The 20,743-nt window shown below is 43.0% G+C and overlaps 1 protein-coding gene across 4 annotated transcripts in view; it reads right to left on the reverse strand.

The window, feature by feature from the left end:
• SYCP2 (synaptonemal complex protein 2) overlaps nt 1–20,743 on the reverse strand; it is a 123,312-nt gene that overhangs the window by 87,276 nt on the left and 15,293 nt on the right. For all 4 annotated transcript variants that reach the window (XM_069953413.1, XM_069953415.1, XM_069953414.1 and 1 more), the window contains exons 6-12: nt 14,444–14,468; nt 14,281–14,366; nt 12,267–12,355; nt 9,132–9,166; nt 3,582–3,724; nt 3,447–3,499; nt 1,993–2,038 (exon numbers count right to left, since the gene is read on the reverse strand). In XM_069953413.1, the coding sequence (XP_069809514.1) occupies nt 1,993–2,038; nt 3,447–3,499; nt 3,582–3,724; nt 9,132–9,166; nt 12,267–12,355; nt 14,281–14,366; nt 14,444–14,468 (477 nt within the window). The remainder of the gene's footprint in view (nt 1–1,992; nt 2,039–3,446; nt 3,500–3,581; nt 3,725–9,131; nt 9,167–12,266; nt 12,356–14,280; nt 14,367–14,443; nt 14,469–20,743) is intronic.

The raw sequence follows: 20,743 nt of genomic DNA on the forward strand, positions 1-20,743 counted from the left end.
AGCTGGGCCAGACGCTATGGGAAGCATGTAGAGGCTCCAACACCTGGAAGGGGGCAGAGCTGGAACTTATAGGGGAGTGATTGACACATGGACCAATTAGGAGCGCACTGCCCCTTTAACTCTGAGACAGCCGGCGCGCACGCGCCCTAGGAGGCGGGGACGCACGCGCCGGCCGGCACAGTGAGAGACAGGAGCGGAGGAGAGGTGAGGCGCCCCCAGGGGCCGAACTAGCAGCAGCGCCGGGTCCCTGCACAAGGACCCCGGCGGCTGCATGGGGCAGGGGGAGGTCGCGGCGGCGGCCCGGAACACGGGACGCCGCCGCGGCCGTGACAGTACCCCCCCCCTTTGGCCTCCCCCTCTTTCTTGCCTGCAGAAGGCGGCAATGAGTTGCTGGATCTGCTGCGCCTGTTGGGCGACCACACGGGCTACGTCACGGATATCAGGCACCTCGCCGGGATCCATGGTTGGAGCCTACTGTAACGCGGATCCACTGGACCGTCACCAGCGATGGCACTAACCTCACCAGGGAGCGGAGTCTAAGGGGCCGCTGGTTTTCACCAGAGCCCGCCGCAAGGCGGGATGGACTTGCTGCGGCAGGCGACCCCCAGGTCGCTACCCCTGGCTTGGTTGCTAGTGACGGCAGGCGAGGCGTGGCAGGAGCAGTAGGCAGGAGATGGTGCTGGCCGAGGTCTGTAGGCGTAACCGCAGGTGACAGGCTGAACACAGGAGCAATGGTGAAACAGGGGAACAGGAACCAGGAACAAGGACTAGGGACCAGGTAGCGGATAGGAATCAGGAACAGGGACTAGGGACCAGGTAGTGGATAGGGATCAGGAACAACAGGGAGCTGGGCCAAACGCTATGGGAAGCATGTAGAGGCTCCAACACCTGGAAGGGGGCAGAGCTGGAACTTATAGGGGAGTGATTGACACATGGACCAATTAGGAGCGCACTGCCCCTTTAACTCTGAGACAGCCGGCGCGCGCGCGCCCGAGGAGGCGGGGACGCGCGCGACGGCCGGCACAGTGAGAGACAGGAGCGGAGGAGAGGTGAGGCGCCCCCAGGGGCCGAACTAGCAGCAGCGCCGGGTCCCTGCACAAGGACCCCGGCAGCTGCATGGGGCAGGGGGAGGTCGCGGCGGCGGCCCGGAACACGGGACGCCGCCGCGGCCGTGACAACTGTGTGATCACTGCCATGCTGTTGCCCAGAATTTGGCGTAATGGTGCGATTAGGCAGTCTCAGAGGCATCCATGCATGCTTTCACTCCTGTCCCATATGCATCCAGAGGTGTTGGCATAATTTCCTGAGGTTTCATTGTGCACTTGGTGATCTACAATTCGTCGAATATTGATTTCCAGGTCCGAAGGATTTTTCTCCCATAGACTATAATGGGATTCGATATTCGAATATCGGGAGCTATGTGAATCTAATCCAATCCAAACGAATATTTCACTATTCACTCATCTCTAATAACCAGGTAATTCACCTGTATAACATCGACTTGTGACTTTATTACCGGCGAATTTGGGATGTTAGATGCTTCCCCCTGCTGTCCCAGTTGCATTCCAGTGGTGTTGGCATCATTTCCTGAGGTGTCATTGTGAACTTGGTGACCTCCAAGTGGTCGAATAGATGTTTTTCAATAATCGAATACTTGTTCCTATAGACTTTAATGGGATTGAATATTTGAATATCAGGAGATATGCGTACGCATATCGAATATTTTCCTTTTTGCTCATCACTATTAGCAAGGTTCGTTTTAGGTTCGGTTCGTAGGAGTCAGAACTTCACGAAAGTTTGCCGGATCGAACCAAACTTTTAAAAAGTTCGCTCATCCCTAGAGAACACTAGGGCCTATGGTCTGCCCAAATATTTTCCTCCAAGGCCCCATTAGATGCCATTCAACTGTACAGTAAAGTCAAGTAAGACTTGAAGGTAAGACAAGATTGAAACTTGTGTCCTTTTAAACAAACATACACATTGACTACTGACCTGATGACAATCCGAATGTGCAGAGATACAGGGATAAGTAAAAACTCTATAAACATATAAAGTAAGAGAACTGATTATTAGGACAGCTTGAATATTATAGCGCACATAAAAGCACCAAGTTGATTGTAGTGGGATACCTATAAGGTGAGTACCATGCCGCTAACAACAGTAATGAGATAAAGCAAAAATACTTGTGGCATTAGAGTACCACTCATGATGTATGTTGGCCCTACCAATTGTTAGGGTATCCATAGAGACGACCATGCCACGTCAGTACTGTGCGCAAGCCCTACTCTGATTCAGTAGGGCTTGTGCACAATACCAACCTGGCGTGGTTGTATCCATGGACACCCAAACATTCAGCATTAAAATATATTTCACACCAATTGGGTCAGCATACATCATGATAGGAACTCTTGAAAGAAGGAATATATCAGACTTAAATAGCTGCCGGGTAACACTTCACATAAAGAAAACCACTGCACTTCATTTTCCTATCCACCAGCTATTCAAGTCTAAAGCCCCTATTCCACGGGCAGACTCGCTGTTCCATGCGGCAGCAGCGAGCAGGTGAGTCCAGGGGGGGCGGGGGTACAGCCCATAGCATACAGCAGCGGTCTACGGTCCACGGAGCGACGGCAGCAGATCGTTGCTGTATGAGTCGTTTGTCTTTCAACAAGTTTGAAGGACAAACAACACAACGATCAGCCAACATGAACAATGTCGGCTGATCGTTGCCTTCTATTCCACAGGACGATTATCAGCAGTAACGGACGACAATCGTCTCGTGGAATAGGGCCTTAAGGGTCCATTTACACAGAAAAATTATCCGACAGATTATTTGCCAAAGATTTGAAGCCAAACCCAGGAATGGATTTGAAAAGAGGAGAAATCTCCGGCTTTCCTTTATAGTCTGTTCCTGGGTTTGGCTTCAAATCTTTGGCACATTATCTGTCAAATAATCTTTCTGTGTAAATGGAAGCTAAGGGTCCTATTACACAGAGCAATTTTTAACGATTAACAATCGCAAGCAAGATTGTTTATCGATAACCTGAAATCGTTTAACATATTACACAGAACGATAGTCATTAGTTACGGACGTTACTACGATGTTTACTCCATCTGATCCCAGCAAAACAATGAACAATGTGCAATTACACTCAATGATTAGTAAAAAGAAATGCGAAACTTGAGCAAAGGAATGTGGAATTACAGCGAACGATTAACAACGATTTTAGGTTCAGATGTAAATTAACGGCACATGAACGATTTTCTGATCGTTGCCTGATTATCGTTTAAATTTGAACAATATAACAATTTTTCGCATGATAATCGTCCCATTAGGGCCCTAATACATTAAATTTTTAATGCCACAAGTGTTTTTGCTTCTTCTTAGATCTACATCAACCAGATAACAATTTGTTTTCAATAAACAATAATAATAACACAGTTACCTTTGTTTATCACCCAGCATGCCATTCACCAGATTAAGGAATTTTCTACAATCCTGAATAAACAGCAATTGCAAATAATTAGCTTCATAGTACTAAATAGTTATGTGGCATCTATAAATCTGCATTAATACATACAGTTTCAAAATCTGAGTCCTTTATCTCCTTGAAGGCAGCAGTGATGAACTCCATTGGAAACCACTGGCTTGCCAGCTCTCTGCGTTGAGCCTCTGAGGTCATTCTGCACAAAGCTTCTGTAATGGCCACTTGTAAATCATAATCTATAACATAAATTATCATATATATGTTAACCCCTTAGGGACCAAGCCTATTTGGACCTTAATGACCAGGCTCCTTTTTCAAAATCTGACCTGTCTTACTTTATGCGCTTATAGCTCAGTGATGCTTTAACGTATGCTAGCGATTCTGAGATTGTTTTTTCCTAACATATGGTACTTTATGTTAGTGGTAAAATTTGGTCACTGTCTTGTGAGTTTTTTGTGAAAAACATCAAAATATCATGAAAAATTTGCATTTTACGAACTTTGAAATTCTTTGCTTCTAAAAAAAAGAAAGTCATATCACATAAATTAGTTAGTAAGTCACATTATCAATATGTCCTCTTTATTCTGGCTTCATTTCGTAAACATATTTCACTTTTTTAGGGTGTTATGGGGCATAGAAATGTATCAGCAAATTATGAAATTTTCATAAAATTTCCAAAACTGATTTTTTTTTAGGGTCCCGTTTTTTAAGTTGATTTAGGAGGCTTGTATACTGGAAACCCCCATAAGTGACCCTATTTTGGAAACTAGATACCTTAAAGAATTAATCTAGGGGTATAATGAGCATTTTAACCCTACAAGGGCTGGAGGAAAGTATTCACAATTAGGCCGGAAAAAAATGGAAAATAGAAATTTTCCAATAATATATTTGTTAAGATTAAAGTATCTCATTTTCATAATAAACATGAGAGAAAATGCACCCCAAATTTTGTAACGCAGGTTCTCCTGAGTACAACAGTACCCCATATGTGGGCATAAACCACTGTATGGGCACACAGCGGGGCTCAGAAGGGAAAGAGCACCTATTAGCATTTCCAAGTCAGATTTTGCTAAAGAAGTTTCTGAGCGCCAGGTGCGTTTGCAGAGCCCCTGTAGTGCCAGCAGAATAGAACCCCCCCAAAAGTCACCCCATTTTGAAAAGTACACCCCTCAAAGAATACATCTTGGGGTGTGGTGACCATTTTGACCCCACAGGTATTAGAGGAAAGTATTCAAAAGAAGACAGTAAAAATGAAAAAATAGAATTTTTCCCATATAATGTATGTTTAGTTTAAAATTTCTTAATTTCACGAGGAACAGGGGAAAAAAAGCACCCCAATATATGTAACGCAGGTTCTCCTGAGTAGAACGGTATCCCAAATGTGGGCGTAAACCACTGTATGGGCACACAGCAGGTCTCAGAAGGAAGGGAGCGCCAATTAGCATTTTAAGTGCATGATTTTTCTGAAGAAGTTTCTGAGCGCCAGGTGCGTTTGCAGAGCCCCTGCAATGTCTGCAGAATAGAACCCCCCCCCACCAAAAGTCACCCCATTTCGGAAAGTACACCCCTCAAAGAATTCATCGTGGGGTGTGGTGAGCATTTTGACCCCACAGGTATTGGAGGAAAGTATTCAAAACTAGACAGTAAAAAAGAAAAAACAGAATTTTTCCAATAACATGTTTGTTTAGTTTGAAATTTTTAAATTTCACTAGGAACAGGGGAGAAAACGCACCCCAATATTTGTAACGGAGGTTCTCCTGAGTACAATGGTACCCCATATGTGGGCATAAACCACTGTATGGGCACACAGCAGGGCTCAGAAGGGTGGCGACGGGCAATCTGGGGAGGCGACGGGCAATCTGGGGAGGTTGCGAGCAATCTGGGGTGGTGACAGGCAATTTGGGGTAGCTACGGGCAGTCTGTGGCAATCTGTGGTGGTTACAGGCTGTCTGCGATGGTTACGGGCTGTCTGCGATGGTTACGGGCTGTCTGCGATGGTTACGGGCAATCTGGGGTGGTGATGGGCAATCTGAGGTGGTTACGGGTAAATCTGGGGTGGTTACGGGTAATCTGGGGTGGTTACAGGTAATCCAGGGTGGTTACGGGTAATCCAGGGCACTTGACTTTGGTGACGGGTAAAAAAGTGCCGGCACCATTTGGAACAAGCGATCAGTGGTATATAGTATATACCGCTGATCGCTTGTACTGGGACCACACCGGGTGGTCCCCGATCATTGCCCCATGCTCTCTGCCACCTCTGGTGGTAGAGAGAATGGAGCTTTGATCATTTTTAGAAATTCCATCACTGTGAACAGTCTGTTCACAGTGATGGCGGCGGCCATCTTGGATCAGATGGCCGCCCAGGGAGGGGAGGGTCAGTGACCAGGTCACTAGGGTTAATTCTGGGAATGGGGGGGACATGTTCTCATCTCCTCTCACCGTGGATTCACAGTGAGAAGAGATGAAAGCGTTCAGCTGCGCTGGCAATGTCTGTTACCGGTGGCCGCCATTATACTGGTAATAACGGCGATTGCCGGTGAGGGGACTGGCCGGGACTAAGCCCACACTCTGCCCCAACCCTTCAGCTACCTCCGATAGCTGAGAGGAGGGGGCTGCGGGCATTACCAGCGCTGCTGCACTATTCTGCACCATCGCCATAAAGAGCTGATGGCAGCAGAATAGAGCCCATTAGTGATCGCCGTAAAAATCTGTATCGGCGGTCACTAATAACATAATACATGTATTCTCTGGGTCACTACGGTTACGGCGATACCACATTTGTATAGGTTTTTTTTTAACTATTATCACTTTGGCGCAATAGAAACTATCTTCCTAGCAAAAACCCACAAAAACTGTCGCCGCATTGCAAGATCCATAGCGTTCTTATCTTTTCTGCGACAGAGCTGGTTTGGGGCTTATTTTTTGCGGGAAGATCTGTAGTTTCTATTGATACCAAGTTTTATATGTATATGACTTTTTGATCTCTTTTATGACATATTTTCTAAAGTGGATTGATAAAATACAGCTATTCTGGTACTGTTTTTTATATTTTTTTTTACAGCGTGTGTCATGCGATATAGTTATTGATATAGTTTTCTAGATTGGGTCGTTACGGACGTGGCGATACCAAATATGTATAGGATTTGTGTTTTTGATCACTTTTATGTCACGTTTTATTGGGTATAGGGAATGTAATGCATCCTTATTATTGGGGGGGGGGGGGGCTGGGGGGGCTGTGTTGTGTTTGGTGCACCTTTTTTTTCACTTTTTTTTACTTTTACACTAGTGTACATTACTGTACACTAGTGTAAAATACTTAGATCACTGATACAATACATTGCAGTACCTGATGTACTGCAATGTATTGTATCATGCCTCATGCTGACAGGCGATAGCCACAGCCACCCCTGTCAGCATGAGGCATCTCCATGGTGACCCCAGGGGCCTTCATTAGGACCCCGGGATCACCATGGAGACATCGGAGGACCTGACGGCGCCTCGGGACATCGTGATTATGTAAGTGACCCACGGCGCCGTCCGGGATCCTCCGGGACCCGTTAGATGCCGCTGTCATGGTTTGACAGCGGCATTTAACGGGTTAAACTGCCCGGTGCGGAGAATCCGCTCCGGGCAGTTACAGGAGGGTGTCAGCGGTCACACTGACCCCTGATCCCCCGTCCTGCAGCCACCGCCGGGCGGTAATTTATTCGGATGCGCCCGCCGTTAAAAGGCGTACGCATCGGAATAAAGCCCATTAGTGGCCGCCGTGAAAAGGCAGCATGGCGGTCACTAAGGGATTAAAAGCTACAGATGCAATCATCTCTTAAAAATCCTTTATTCACAAGAAACACATAAAAACTAGATGAGGGACTAAACAGTTTGCCCTGATTGCCCTATGTGCATGTACACTAAATGGACAAAATGACTGGCACACTTAAACATTACACTTTCAGGAACCAAATTGTTCCCAAAGTTGGAAAAATACAATTCTCCATTGTAAACATTAATATTTCCCTTCATAGAATTTAGACTGACCCCTAAAAACAACCCCATAGCACCAAACTTTACAGCTGGCACAATAAAGTCAGGCCGATTCTCCTGGCTTTGACCAAACCCAGACTCAGAACTTGGTGACCCCGCTATGTAACTTTATTTCTTTTCCACTTCCATAGTTGAGTTGCTGTGGTTCCCAAATGCTTAAACTTCTCAATCATACAAATGACAGCTGATGGTCAAAGATCTAATGGGGAGACAGTTCACAAACTGACTTGTTGCAACAGTGGTTCCTATTACGAGCCCACTCTGGTATCAGGGATCTCTTTACAATGATCCAGTGGTCCACAAATGTTTGTAAAGGCAGACAGCATTGGTAGGGGCTGGATTTTGTACAACTATGGCAATAGGCCTGAATGAAACACCTGAATTTAAGACCTGAGACCAAATACTCTTGTCTATGTGTATGTTTTTTTCAGTTAATACTGTCACTCCAGTTTTCCTATGTGCTATTATTGGCCCCATCAGTTACAGACACGTGTCACTAGGGCGGGGCTTAACATCTGTTAAGTGCCTTCTCCCTGCCTTGGGCCAAAAGGAAGATGGTTCAACAATGCTAAGCCCCGCCTTAGTGACACTGTCTGTAACTTATTGTACCAATAACAGCACAGAGGAAAACTAGGGTGACAGTAGAGTGCATGAAGTAGGTTGAAGCAAAGGAATTGTTAAAATGCCCAAGTATAATCCTAATATCTACAGTATAAGCAGTTTATGCAGATGTGAATTTCACCACAGTGTCTTTGATATCTTCACAATATTCAAAGGGTATTGCAATAAAACTACTTTTTTAATATGTTGCTGAGTAGATGTAAGAGTATGTGTAAACTACGAAATAGGTGAGGATTTTCAAGTGGAATACAGTACGTTTTGCCCGTCCTATTGATTCAATGGGAATTCTCTAGTGCAATTACAATCCCGCCCAAAAAATTGACATGTCAATTCTTTGGGCGGATTGCAGATTGAGAGATCCCACTGAATCAATAGGACAGGAAGAATTTCAAGGGGACACAAAGAAGCTGCAAAGGAAGCTGTGGGGGATCAGGGTAAGTAAATATTACTCCCCCACACACTTTTACACCAGCCCCAGCAAACATAAAAAAGGTTTTACTGGAATACCCCTCTATAAATGCATCACTATTAAAATCAATAAAATTAAAGGGAACCTGTCACCCCCCGTGGCGGGGTGACAGGCTCCCGACCCCCCGTTAGAGCCCCCTATACTCACCTAATCCTGCCGGGTCCCGCTTCTGGATCCGGTCGGGTCACGGAGATATCAGCCGCTGCAGCCCGGCGCGCGCGCTGAGAGATGAGTCCAACGCCCATAGAGAATGACAGGAGAGTCCAGCGCTCCGTCATTCTCTATGGGTGTTGGACTCATCTGTCAGCGCGCGCGCCGGGTTTCAGCGGCTGAGATCTTCATCACCCGACCACCTCCAGAAGCGGGACCCGGCGGGATTAGGTGAGTATAGGGGGCTCTAACGGGGGGTCGGGAGCCTGTCACCACGGCACGGGGGGTGACAGGTTCCCTTTAAGCAGATTTAAACTGACACAACAACGTGAAGACACGAAAGAAAATAAAAATAATCTTACCGCCTGCATCTAAAATGTGTTTACCCATAGCTGACCTGCAAAGTATAATAACAGTAGTTAAATCACAATATGACATGCAAAGTCCATCTGTCACTTAGTTTTAACGCACTTACGTTAAAGTGTAACTATTATTTACATTTTTCTGCACTTACGTTAAAGTGTAACTATTATTTACATTTTTCTGCAGAAATCAACAGTACAAGCAATTTTATGAAACTCTGTATAGGTTTTATTAGGCAAAAAGCCTCTTTCTGTCCTGACAAAGCTTTTTCCCAGCCCCCCCCACCCCCGCCACATTTCTTATCTTTGCATTATTAGGCAAAATTAGGAATGAGTTTACTTCACCCCACTAATGGGTCCTGGTTGTGAATATAGGTATACCTACTTCAAGTGCACTACTGTCTCAGCGCCCCGCGACCATAGAAGAATATAGTAGTAAGTAGGAAGTCTGTATTTAAATGTAATTGTCATAGTGTATAGATGTGTTCTCAATACATTAAAGTGTCACTGTCATGAATTTTTTTTTTTGCACAAATAAATATTACAGGCGATTTTAAGAAACTTTGTAATTGGGTTTATTAGCCGAAAAATGCATTTTTATAATGAAAAAGCAGTTTGAAGCTCTTCCCCCGTCTTCATTGTTCTCCTATGGAGAGAGCTAAATAAAAGACCAAAACAGGACAACAAAGAGTTAATCTACAAATACCTCACCCTTTATCTCCTCTGACAGTCAGCACTGACCTCTCTGAGCTCTGATTACAGCGTTCACCCAGCTCCGTGCCTGTAATCCTCTGTTATCTGCTTTCTGCTGTGGCTAACTCCCTCCTCCCCCCTCCCCTCTCCCCTCTCTATAGACCAGACTGGGTATGTCTGATGTAACAAGTCACAATTTCCTGATTTTTTGCAGTGGATGGAAAAGAGGAGGGAGGGGGACCTAGGAAAAGGCTTTTTAAATGCAGATAATGCCATGTTTGGCTAATAAACCCAATTACAAAGTTTCTTAAAATTGCCTGGACTATTGATTTCTGCAAAAAAAAAAAAAAAAAAAAAAAAGGTGACATAACTATAGATCAGAGGGTTTTATACAAATAAACTTAAATTCACTTATATTTGTGTAAAACCCTCTATCTATCTATCTATCTATCTATCTATCTATCTATCTATCTATCACTTATTTTTAATGTACTGAGAACACATCTATACAATATGACAATTACACTTTAATACAGACTTGAGAGCATACTTACTACTACATTATCAGGCAAAGCCATCTTCATTACAACGGAGCAAAGTGAAGACGGGTTTGCTGAGTCCATTATAACCTTTGGAGGGGGGAGGGGCCGAAGGGGATGAGTATACAGGAAGAGGAGAGAAGCAGCTAAATTGTTTGGGGACAAACAAGATATGAGATATGTTTGCATGGTAATTTACTGTGCAGGGCTCCACTCCAAGCTCCATCACCCCACTCGGCCCCTCCCTCCTCCATAAACCATAATGGACAGAGAAATCCTTCTTCTTCTGAAGTGTGTGTGTGTGTGTGTGTGGGGGGGGGGGGGGGGGCAAACAGCTTTTTGAGTACAAAAAGAAACGCTTTTGCTTAATTAAACCTATTACATAGTTTCTTAAAATCGCTTGTACTATTGATACTGATTTTTGAAAAGTGAGATTTAAATGACAGCTACAATTTATATGTCATTTAGCAATCATCTTCTATGGGGTGCCAAGGAGTCCTCTCTGCCCTCGGCTTGCAGCACCTTTCCCCTGCAACATCACTCAGTCTCCTTGTTTAATTGATACACAGGGAGAGGCTGATGGTGCCAAGCCCTGAGTAATGCCGATGCAAGTGTGGTCAATGGTAGTTAACGTCTGTCGTCTGTAAGGTTATAAACTGACCTTAAAGACTCATCGGCATGCAATTCAATAACAATTAAATGCCCATGTGCAGGAATTAAATAGACTGTATGTCAATCAAATGGGGAGATTGGGTGACGTTCCAAGTTAGAGAAGTTGCAGCCCAATGTCACTGCGGGCTCCAGACGATGCCTCTTAGACACTATGGGCCTCCATAAAAGTTTTTTTTATAACTCAAAAACAGCTCAGACAGCATATATAAAAGCATCACCTATATAAGGTCACTAAATGCTGTTTAAGGCTATGTTCACATTACGTGAACATCCGGCCTTTCCGTGACCCCAGCCAGGTCACGGAACAGCCGGTCCCAGCCTGGATCATCACGGCCGGTACTTGTACCGGCCGGATGATCTATCCGCCCGGGAAGCTCTGATGCGTGCGCACAGTGAAGCAAGCGGCCGGAGCCGCTCGCTTCACTGTGTGAACTGACAGGTCCCTCTGGGGCCGCAAATAATGGACCTGTCAGTTTTTTTGCGGCGCCTCATGGGATCCGCCCGGATCCCATTGAAACTGAGGCTGTGTCCACACCGCAAATCTACGGCTGTGGTTCTGCGGCGAGAACTACGGCCGTAGATTTACGTAGTGTGAACATAGCATTACTGTGGCTTGATACAGTGGTTTGAAATAGTAAATAGGTGCCAGATTTACGCTAAGTTCACACTGCATTTGCATTCATGCGTAACATATATGTTTATATACTTTATAGAAAAACAAATTCTTATCTGTTAAACAGATGCTAAAAAAATGAATGCTGCTGTATGATTGACTTATGTTATTAAACAAACGCATTGCACTGTATACCTTTTTGCTCTTTACATTTTTTGTATAATTGACAACATTTTTATATAATTATTAGAGTTGTCACGTTTGCTGATAAAAAAAACCTGTAGACTCATTTTTCATGATGTCATCTTAAGAGGCAATTAATTGAAAGGAATGGTAAGCCAACTAACTCCTATCTGTAAAATAAGCAGCAAATGGGTGCTCACTTACAGTGAGTGCTCAGTGTGTAATGTCTTTCCATGGTTTTTTTGTCAAAGATAAATGATTAGACCACGTTCCCTCAATAGGGATATAGAGGCGATCTTTCTAGGTGGCTGCTATTTTAGTGCCAAAAGCGGGGCGCCTATTGATCATTATTTGCGGCTATTATTATCAATAAACATCCGTCTTTTGGCACTAAAATGAGAGACAGGGGCTATTTATTGCTTTCTATATACTTACATAGTAGCCATCATTTCTTTAGTGAAGATCAGTTTTTTCTTGATATCTCGTGGAATTGTGTTCAGCATTAGATTCAGCTTACGCACAACCTGCGAGAAAATAAGATTCTGAAATACAGCATTACTTCACAGAAAAATGAAGCAATCTATCATGTTAGGCTATGTTCACAATCTGCACATTTGCACAACACAGCTATAGTCTCCCATTAACCTAAGTGGGACCAAGAAAATGTCTTTATGGCTTCTGTCATTGTGGTGTGTGCCTGTATTGCCTTTCTTAACTGTAATCCACAAAGTAAGTAGAAATCCATGACACTCATAATACTTTAACTAGAATCCTTTTTTAGTTATTGTAGTAGTCACAGGATATGCTTCCACGTCCTGTGACTATAATGTTAAAAAAAATAATTCTGATTAAAGGGAATATGTTAGTTGCAAGTCACATTTCAAACTGCGGACACTGTTAGACAGCTGTTAGGTCAGGGAGACACCTGTCTATAATTATAGAATGCACAAAAATTATTTTAAAAGCAATCTGTCAGCACCCAGGCTCTACCTGAGGTGCTGATAGTTTGCTGTAATTGTCAGTCCCCTTGTGAGCATGCCGCCATTTGGTAACTTGTCCGTGAGGTGGATTATGTACAATCTCTGGTCTCCTACTGTAATGAAGAGACAATGAGGAGTTGTGCCTCAGCGTTTGTGCCACAGTCTAGCACTCCTCACCACTGCTTCCTACTCCCTCTTTTTCATGAAAAATCAATACTGCCCGACCTGCTTGCTCAGCTGTCAGTCAGTATCTGCCAAGAGAGGACTGATCTGAAAAAAGATATAGTCTGTTTTGCAGGTATGGTCTACGGGTAAATCACCTGTCGACCAGCCACATTTGTTTTCTTTGGTTCGATTCCCTGGATATAAATGAGATATAGTTTTTTTTTCTTATTATTGTATAATTTTTAAAAGTGCAAAGAATGCCCAATCAGGGCAAAATTAGTTTAGTTTTTTAATACAATGATGAGGAAAACAAAAAATAAATAAATAACTATATATTTAGTTTTCATTGATCCCCATCATTATATTAAAACATTTAATTTGAAAACTAATTTGGACCTGATTGAGAATTCTTTGCACTTTTAAAAATTATACAATAATAAGAAAAAATATATATATCTTTCCTTTCCATCAGGAGAATTGAATCACACAAAACAAACTGTTGGTGGTCTCTAGGCAGGCGATTTACCCCTAGACCACAGCTCCAACACAGGCTAGGAGGTTTATCAATGATTTCAGTCTGATTGCAGTCTTCTGTTGGCAGATACTAACTGACAGCATGAGTGAGGAGGAGGCTGGGCAGCATTGATTATTCATGAAGAAGAGGAAGGAGTGGTGAGGAGTGCTAGAGTGGGGCACAAAGGGTGAGGCACAACTTGTCTTTGACTCTTCGTTACAATAGGACACCCCAGATTGTGCATAATCCACTGCACTGACAAATTTCCAAAAAGCAGGATGCTCACTTGGGGACTGTCATCTACAGCACACTGTCAGCACCTCAGGGGTGGGGCCCAGATCAGTGCTGACAGATTCCCATTAATATATAGTAGAATCAAAAAGGCTTTCCTGAGCTCCTAAACTACAGCAATCTTAAACATCTCCTTACTCCCTTCTACCATGCCTGAACCTGCTTGGGACTCAGCTTACAGGTTTCAATGAAGCATGGAAGGGGAGAGAGGAGAAATTCCAGCTTGCAGCTATTCAGACTTTCCTATCCCTATGCATTTGTTTACAATTTGGCAAATGACCTCATGTATTCCATTGTATGCCAAAAGTATACATTGCGAAACACCTCCCAATATATGGGTGATCACAACAGAGCCTAGATATTCCAGTATGACACTTCTAGCACAAATTCCTTGACAGTAATAATATTTTGTCACTGGCTGCACATTGTATATTTCAATTCCAGTAACAGAACTGAGACTATATACTGCTAGAGACATTAATAAACACTAAACCATTACCTCCTGTTTGATAAAAGGACTGATTGATGTGTCCGCCACTAAACTGCAAGCTTTCGAAATAAAATGTCCAAGTATCTGGAATTTACCTGAATAAATATTTAAAGTTACAATCTTAATACAGAAGTAAAAACAAAGATTATATGAATAAAATTCATCTACTTACCATCACTATTGTGGTCATGCACAGCCTGTAAAACAGATGCAAAGAAATGGCTCATTTTCATTGCACTTTTACTGACATTCATTTTTTTTGGTCTTGCTATTTTCAGTCCATACATAGTATCATTAGCTAGTTGTTTATGTAGTTTCCTTGGATACAGTATAAACAGTAGCTGTCCAAACTGCCCACATCTGATCATAAACTGCTGGATGGCAAGTGTCATTGGCCCACCGTAGCATAGGAAGCGCTGCTCTGTTTGTGCGCCAATCAGATGCACACACAATTGAAGGAGCACTGCAAAGAGGCTGCAACCTTCGGCACAGGCAGCGTCTCTAATACACTTCCTGTCCTGGAAGACAGACGAGAGGACTGCATGCCAGGAAAGCAGTAGCAACGGTTAACGAGTGTGAGGTGAGTTTGTCTTTTCTTTTCATCTAGTTATGTGGGCTGTCCATCTGATATAGAGAGACCACACAGGGGGCCATCTACTATAGGGGGACTACACAGGGGGCCCATCTACTTTAAGGGGACTACATAGGGGGCCCTCTACTAAATAGAAACTGCACAGAGGGGGCCATATATAATATGTGGCTGCACATAGGAGGGCATCTGCTATTTAAAGACTTCACAGAAGGGGGGCATCTAGTGTGAGAAATACACATGAGGGCTATGACTATAAGGGGACCGTACAGAGTGGGCCATTTACCATATGGGAGCTGCACAGAGGGGGGCATTTGCTATATGAAGACTTCACAGAGGGGGCCATTTACTACATAGGGGATGTACAGTGAGACCTAATACTATATGGAAGCTGCACAGAGAGGCCTAATACTACAGAGGCCTGATAATATAGGGGAGTTGTACCAGGGGGCATAATACCATATGGGAGCTGAATTCTGGGGCCTAATACTATATGAGTGCTGCACAGAGGGGCCTTATACTATATGGGGACTTAAAAGGGGCCTAACATGATATAGGGCCACATAGGTGGGCCCACACACTATATGATGGCACAGAAAGGCCAATACAGATCTGGAGTTGAGTGATTCACTCAGAGAATACGCCAGGAGTGAGTCATTTAAGAAGATGCTAACTGTCAGTCACTGGATATAACTGCACTGCAATCACTTATATGGTGTGCAGAGCCTGTATAGAGCTGGTGTATGCCTCTATATGGTCACTGTATGAGGTAGTATTGATCTTTGTACAGTAGATTTTTTTCAGTAGCAGAGTAGTGGCATTGGTCAGTGTGTGGCGGTATTAGCCAATATTTTATAGTAATATTTTTCCCTTGTAAACTTGTACTCTTGGCATTACTAGTCCTGGTTTACTGGAATTGGTCAGTATCAGTATGGTAGTAATATGTTGATGATATTTCATTCTTGCACATTGGTGTTAGCAGTAGTATTGGTCTTAGTTTACTGGATTTAGTGGGTAACAGTATGTTGGTAATATTCATAGTAATGATATTTCCTTCTTGTATACTGGTATTATTGGTAATATTGGTATCGGTATACAAGATTTGATCAGTAACAGTGTAGAAGTAATATGTATTGTGATAACATTTGCTCTTTATATAATGGTGTTATTTAGTAGCTGTATGACTATTGTATTTAAAAGACAACTCCGGTTAAAAGTATTTTTTAATATGTTATTACTTATGGAAAGTTAGACAAATTTCTAATGTACATTAATTATGGGAAATGCACATATACTGCTATTTCCCTTAATTTAGCAGATCATGGAGTGTTAGAATTCTGCCCAAAACCGTCAAGTCACGAACCAGCAGGTGGCGCTCAATAATCTAAAAGTCAATGAGTGCCATTGACTTCTATATATAGTGCGCCCCCTGCTGGACACTCTCTGGATTCAATTGATGTGTATGTAAAAATGTAATGTACAGTATGTTTTTGATTGAATACATGGGTGGGTTACAGTACCAAGACAGGTTATCTACGCTAGAAAAAAGACGTCTTAGGAGCGATCTGATCACAATGTACAAATATATGAATGGACAGTACAGAGATCTTTGTAGTGGTCTTTTTACTCCTAGGTCTGTAACCATGACAAGGGGGCATCCTCTACATCTAGAGGAAAGAAGATTTCATCATCAGCATCGACGCAGGTTCTTTACTGTACGAGCGGTAAGACTTTGGAACTCTCTGCCACATGTTGCCGTCATGGCAGATTCATTAAATAAGTTTAAGGGAGGCCTTGATGCTTTTCTTGAACAATATAATATTACAAGTTATGGGCATTAGATTTCTGGAGATACATTGATCCAGGGATTGTTGATCCAGGGATTGTTCTGGTTGCCATTGGAGTCGGGAGGAAGTTTTCTTCCTGTGGTGGGGCGATTGTCGTCTGCCTCATAGGGGTTTTTGCCTTTCCTGGATCAACACAGTAGGATTTCCCTAGGTTTTTTTTTTTTATTTATAAATTTTTATTATAATTTTCAATTCCAAGATACAACAATTCACATAAAAAACACAGACCCTTATCCCTTATCGTATCAAAAAAAAAAAAAAAAAAAAAAAAGAAAGAAACAACCAACCCCCCCCCCCCTTCCCCCAATACCTCCCCCCCCCCCAAACCCTCCCACCCCCCATGGAGTAGAGAAGAACAGCAAGACAAACAACAACAAAAAAAAAAAAAAAAAAAAAAAAAACTAATAACACAACAAGAACAGAAACACACCTTCTTCAACATCCCCCCTATAAATAGCCCTCCAGTTTTCTAACACACCCCTTCCACATCTCTTTATTGGGTGGGACCATGGCAATCCAGTTCCGTGTGATCATCAGACGTGCCAAAAATAATAACCTCAGTATCTTTCTCCGGCTCTCTCTACCAATCTTTAGGCCCGTATAATCCCCTAAAATAGCCAAACCTGGTGTATAGGGTATTTCCATGTTCATTTTCTTTTCAATTTCCCCATATACCTCCCTCCAATACCCCTGAATCTTATTACAAGACCAAAACATGTGGATAAGGTCTGCCTCTGCCATATTACATCTGGGACAGTTACTATTGGGCCATTTTTTAATTTTCTTTAGAAGTACCGGTGTAAAGTAAATCCTATGCACAATATTGAACTGTACTAATCTATGATTCCCTGACCTAGAGGCCAGATTTATCCCCTCATAAATTCTACTCCACTGATTGTCCGTCAGCTTCCCCACGTCTTCTTCCCATTTCCCCTTACTTCTAAAATTAACCTCCTCCCTCCTCTTTAACTGAGCATATAAGATCGATATCAACTTTTTCTCTATTGTCTGTTTCATAAGATGCTCAACAAAAAAATCAAAGTCAAACAACACCTTTTTAGGAATTGAGGCTTTGGATAAGACCACCCGAAGTCTAAGATAGTCAAACCACAAAGTCTCAGGAAGCTCAAACTCTGCCCTAACCTTTTCCCACTCTTTAACCTGGCCTCTATAAAGAACATCACCCATGGTCCTGATACCTTTTCTCTCCAAACTCTTTATCACTCCCAACTTCCTCAACTCCTCAAATCTATTATTCTCCCATATTGGAGTGAATTCAAAAACTGCATTCAATTTCAGCAACTTCTTTAACTCCATCCATGTTTTACCAAGTGCTTGAACCATGGGCCAGTCCCTTCTACTTCCAGATCTCCAATACTCTCCATCTAGAAACTCGAATATAGTACATGAACCATCCCGTGTTCCCTCCCCAACACACCGAAAAAAGTTCGTTTGATTCTTTTTCCCTAGCCAAAAGAGTTGGGAAGCAAGAAAATATTTTTTTAAGTCTGGGAATCCGAGACCACCTCTATTTTTCAGCTGACACAGTACTTCCAATTTTAATCTAGCCCTCTTTCTCCCCCATATTAAAGAATTAATAATAATACCAATACGTTTTAGACTTTTCTCTGAAATCCATATAGGGGCTGTACCAAAAATATAAAGGAACTTAGGAAGACATACTGTTCGAAACAACACTATCCTATCCATTCTGGAGAGGCATAACTTCTGCCAGATCTTACACTTTCTCTCCACCTCCTCTATAACCAACCTTGTATTAAGATCATTAAACTCTTTAATCTCTCTCGACACCCTTATACCCAAGTATCTGAAATCTCCTCCCTCCCCCAAAACTGTTAAAGAGGGGAAAAAGAAATTGCTTATTAACCCCCAAGGGCATCAGGATTGACTTTCCCCAATTTATTTTAAGGCCGGAGAATTTACCCACCCTCTCTACCAAATCTATAACTCTCGGGACTGCAATATTTGGGTCTTTCAGAAAAAACAAAATATCGTCAGCATACAGGGAGACCTTGTCCCCTCTCCCCCCCGCCCCAAAACCCTCAATACCATCATCTGCTCTCACCAGATATGCCAAGGGCTCAATGCTCAGGGCGAAGAGGAGAGGGGAGAGAGGGCAACCCTGCCTGGTACCTCGTGCCAATAAAAAAAAATCTGACACCACGTTATTAACCACCACTGCCGCCCTGGGTTTCCTATATAATAACCTAACCCATGACACAAAACGGGGACCAAAACCAAACTTATTCAATACCCCCCACAAGTACTCCCACTCCACCCTGTCGAACGCCTTAGTGGCATCCAAGGACAGGATGGAGTGGGAACTCGTACTCTCTACTAACTGGATATTTTCATATAGCCTCCTAGTATTGAACTTGGCCATTCGACCCGGGATAAAGCCACACTGATCCTCATGTACTAAATCACACACCACCTTCTGTACCCTATTCGCCAACACTTTGGCTAGAATCTTCGCGTCCACATTCATTAAAGAAATAGGACGATAAGACTCCACCTCCAACTCATCCTTTCCTGGTTTGAGGATCAGTGTGATCAATGCCTCCTCCATGGATGACGGGAGAAGACCGTCATCCATGGAGGCATTAAATACTTCCAACAACATAGGGAGCATACAATCCCGGTGCTTCCTATACAGCTCGTATGGAATTCCATCATTCCCTGGAGCAGAGCTCTTAGGGGACGAATCCAGGGCCTCAGATATCTCTTCAAGCGTGACATCCTCATCTAACAACTTCATCTGCTCTTCGGACAACCTTGGCAGTTCCATTTCCCCAAGAAAACCTGCTAACTCTTGCGGCATTTGTTTATATTCAGAACTATAAACTGCTTCGTAATGAACCCTAAACTGTCTCAATATGTCCTCTGTACAGTTCACTATGCTACCTTGTGGAGTTCTAACTGCCTGTATATCCCTTTTTCCCTTCTGGGCTTTCACTACTGCCATTAGCATCTTATTTGGGAGCCCCGACCCTAGATACCGCTCTCTGCCCTGAAATGCAAGACGACTTTCTGCCTTCTTGAGTAAAAATGTATTCAACTCCTCCTGACTTTGTTCTAACTTTTCCCTATTAACCAAGGAGCTATCCTTGATATATTCCTCCTCCGTTTTACCCACTACCTTCCTTAACTCCCCCTCCCTTTCCCTAAATTTCTTCCTTAATTTACAAATAATTCCAAAATATTTACCCCTTAACACCGCTTTTAAAGTGTCCCACACTACCTGATAAGATGCTGTGCCTACATTAATTTCCCAAAACTCCTTTATTTCTGTCTCTATAAGGTCAAATTTTTCAATCAGACTAAACCAGTGAGAATTCAATCTTATACTTCGTGGAATAACTGATTTACCTGTGTCAATTTCCAACATAATTGGTGCGTGATCTGATAAACTTCTTGTTAAGTGTTTAATATTAATCACTCTCTTAGCTATATCCCCAGTAACTAAACCCAAATCAATCCGTGACATTACATTATTAGTTTTGTTCCAACAAGTGAACTCCCTTTTATAGGGGTTTCTCTCCCTCCAGATGTCCCGCAGCCCATGCTCTCTCACAACATCGGCTAAACGGGACCCCGCTGGGGGAGAAAACCCCCCACACATTCTTACTCTATCAATTTCTTCATTCATAACCCCATTAAAATCCCCCATAACCACTACAGGACATCCATCATAGTTCTTAGAAAATAAAAATAATTCTACCAAAACCTGAACCCCAAACGGAGGAGGAATATAAACAGCAGCGAATATACACTCCAGGCTATTTATTACACAATGCAGAAATATATAACGTCCTTCTATGTCGATTTTCTTATTCAATAACTTCCAACTAATTTTTTTATGCACCAGGACCACCACCCCCCTAGAGTAACTTGAAAAATGTGAGTAATACTGGTCCGACCACCAAAGTTTGTTAAGTTTGTATTCAGACTCTTTAATAAGGTGTGTTTCACTAAAACAAACTATGGCGGGCAGATAGTTCCTAATATAACTGAG

Source organism: Dendropsophus ebraccatus, chromosome 14 (assembly GCF_027789765.1).
Source record: "Dendropsophus ebraccatus isolate aDenEbr1 chromosome 14, aDenEbr1.pat, whole genome shotgun sequence".
Classification (NCBI taxonomy): Eukaryota; Metazoa; Chordata; class Amphibia; order Anura; family Hylidae; genus Dendropsophus; species Dendropsophus ebraccatus.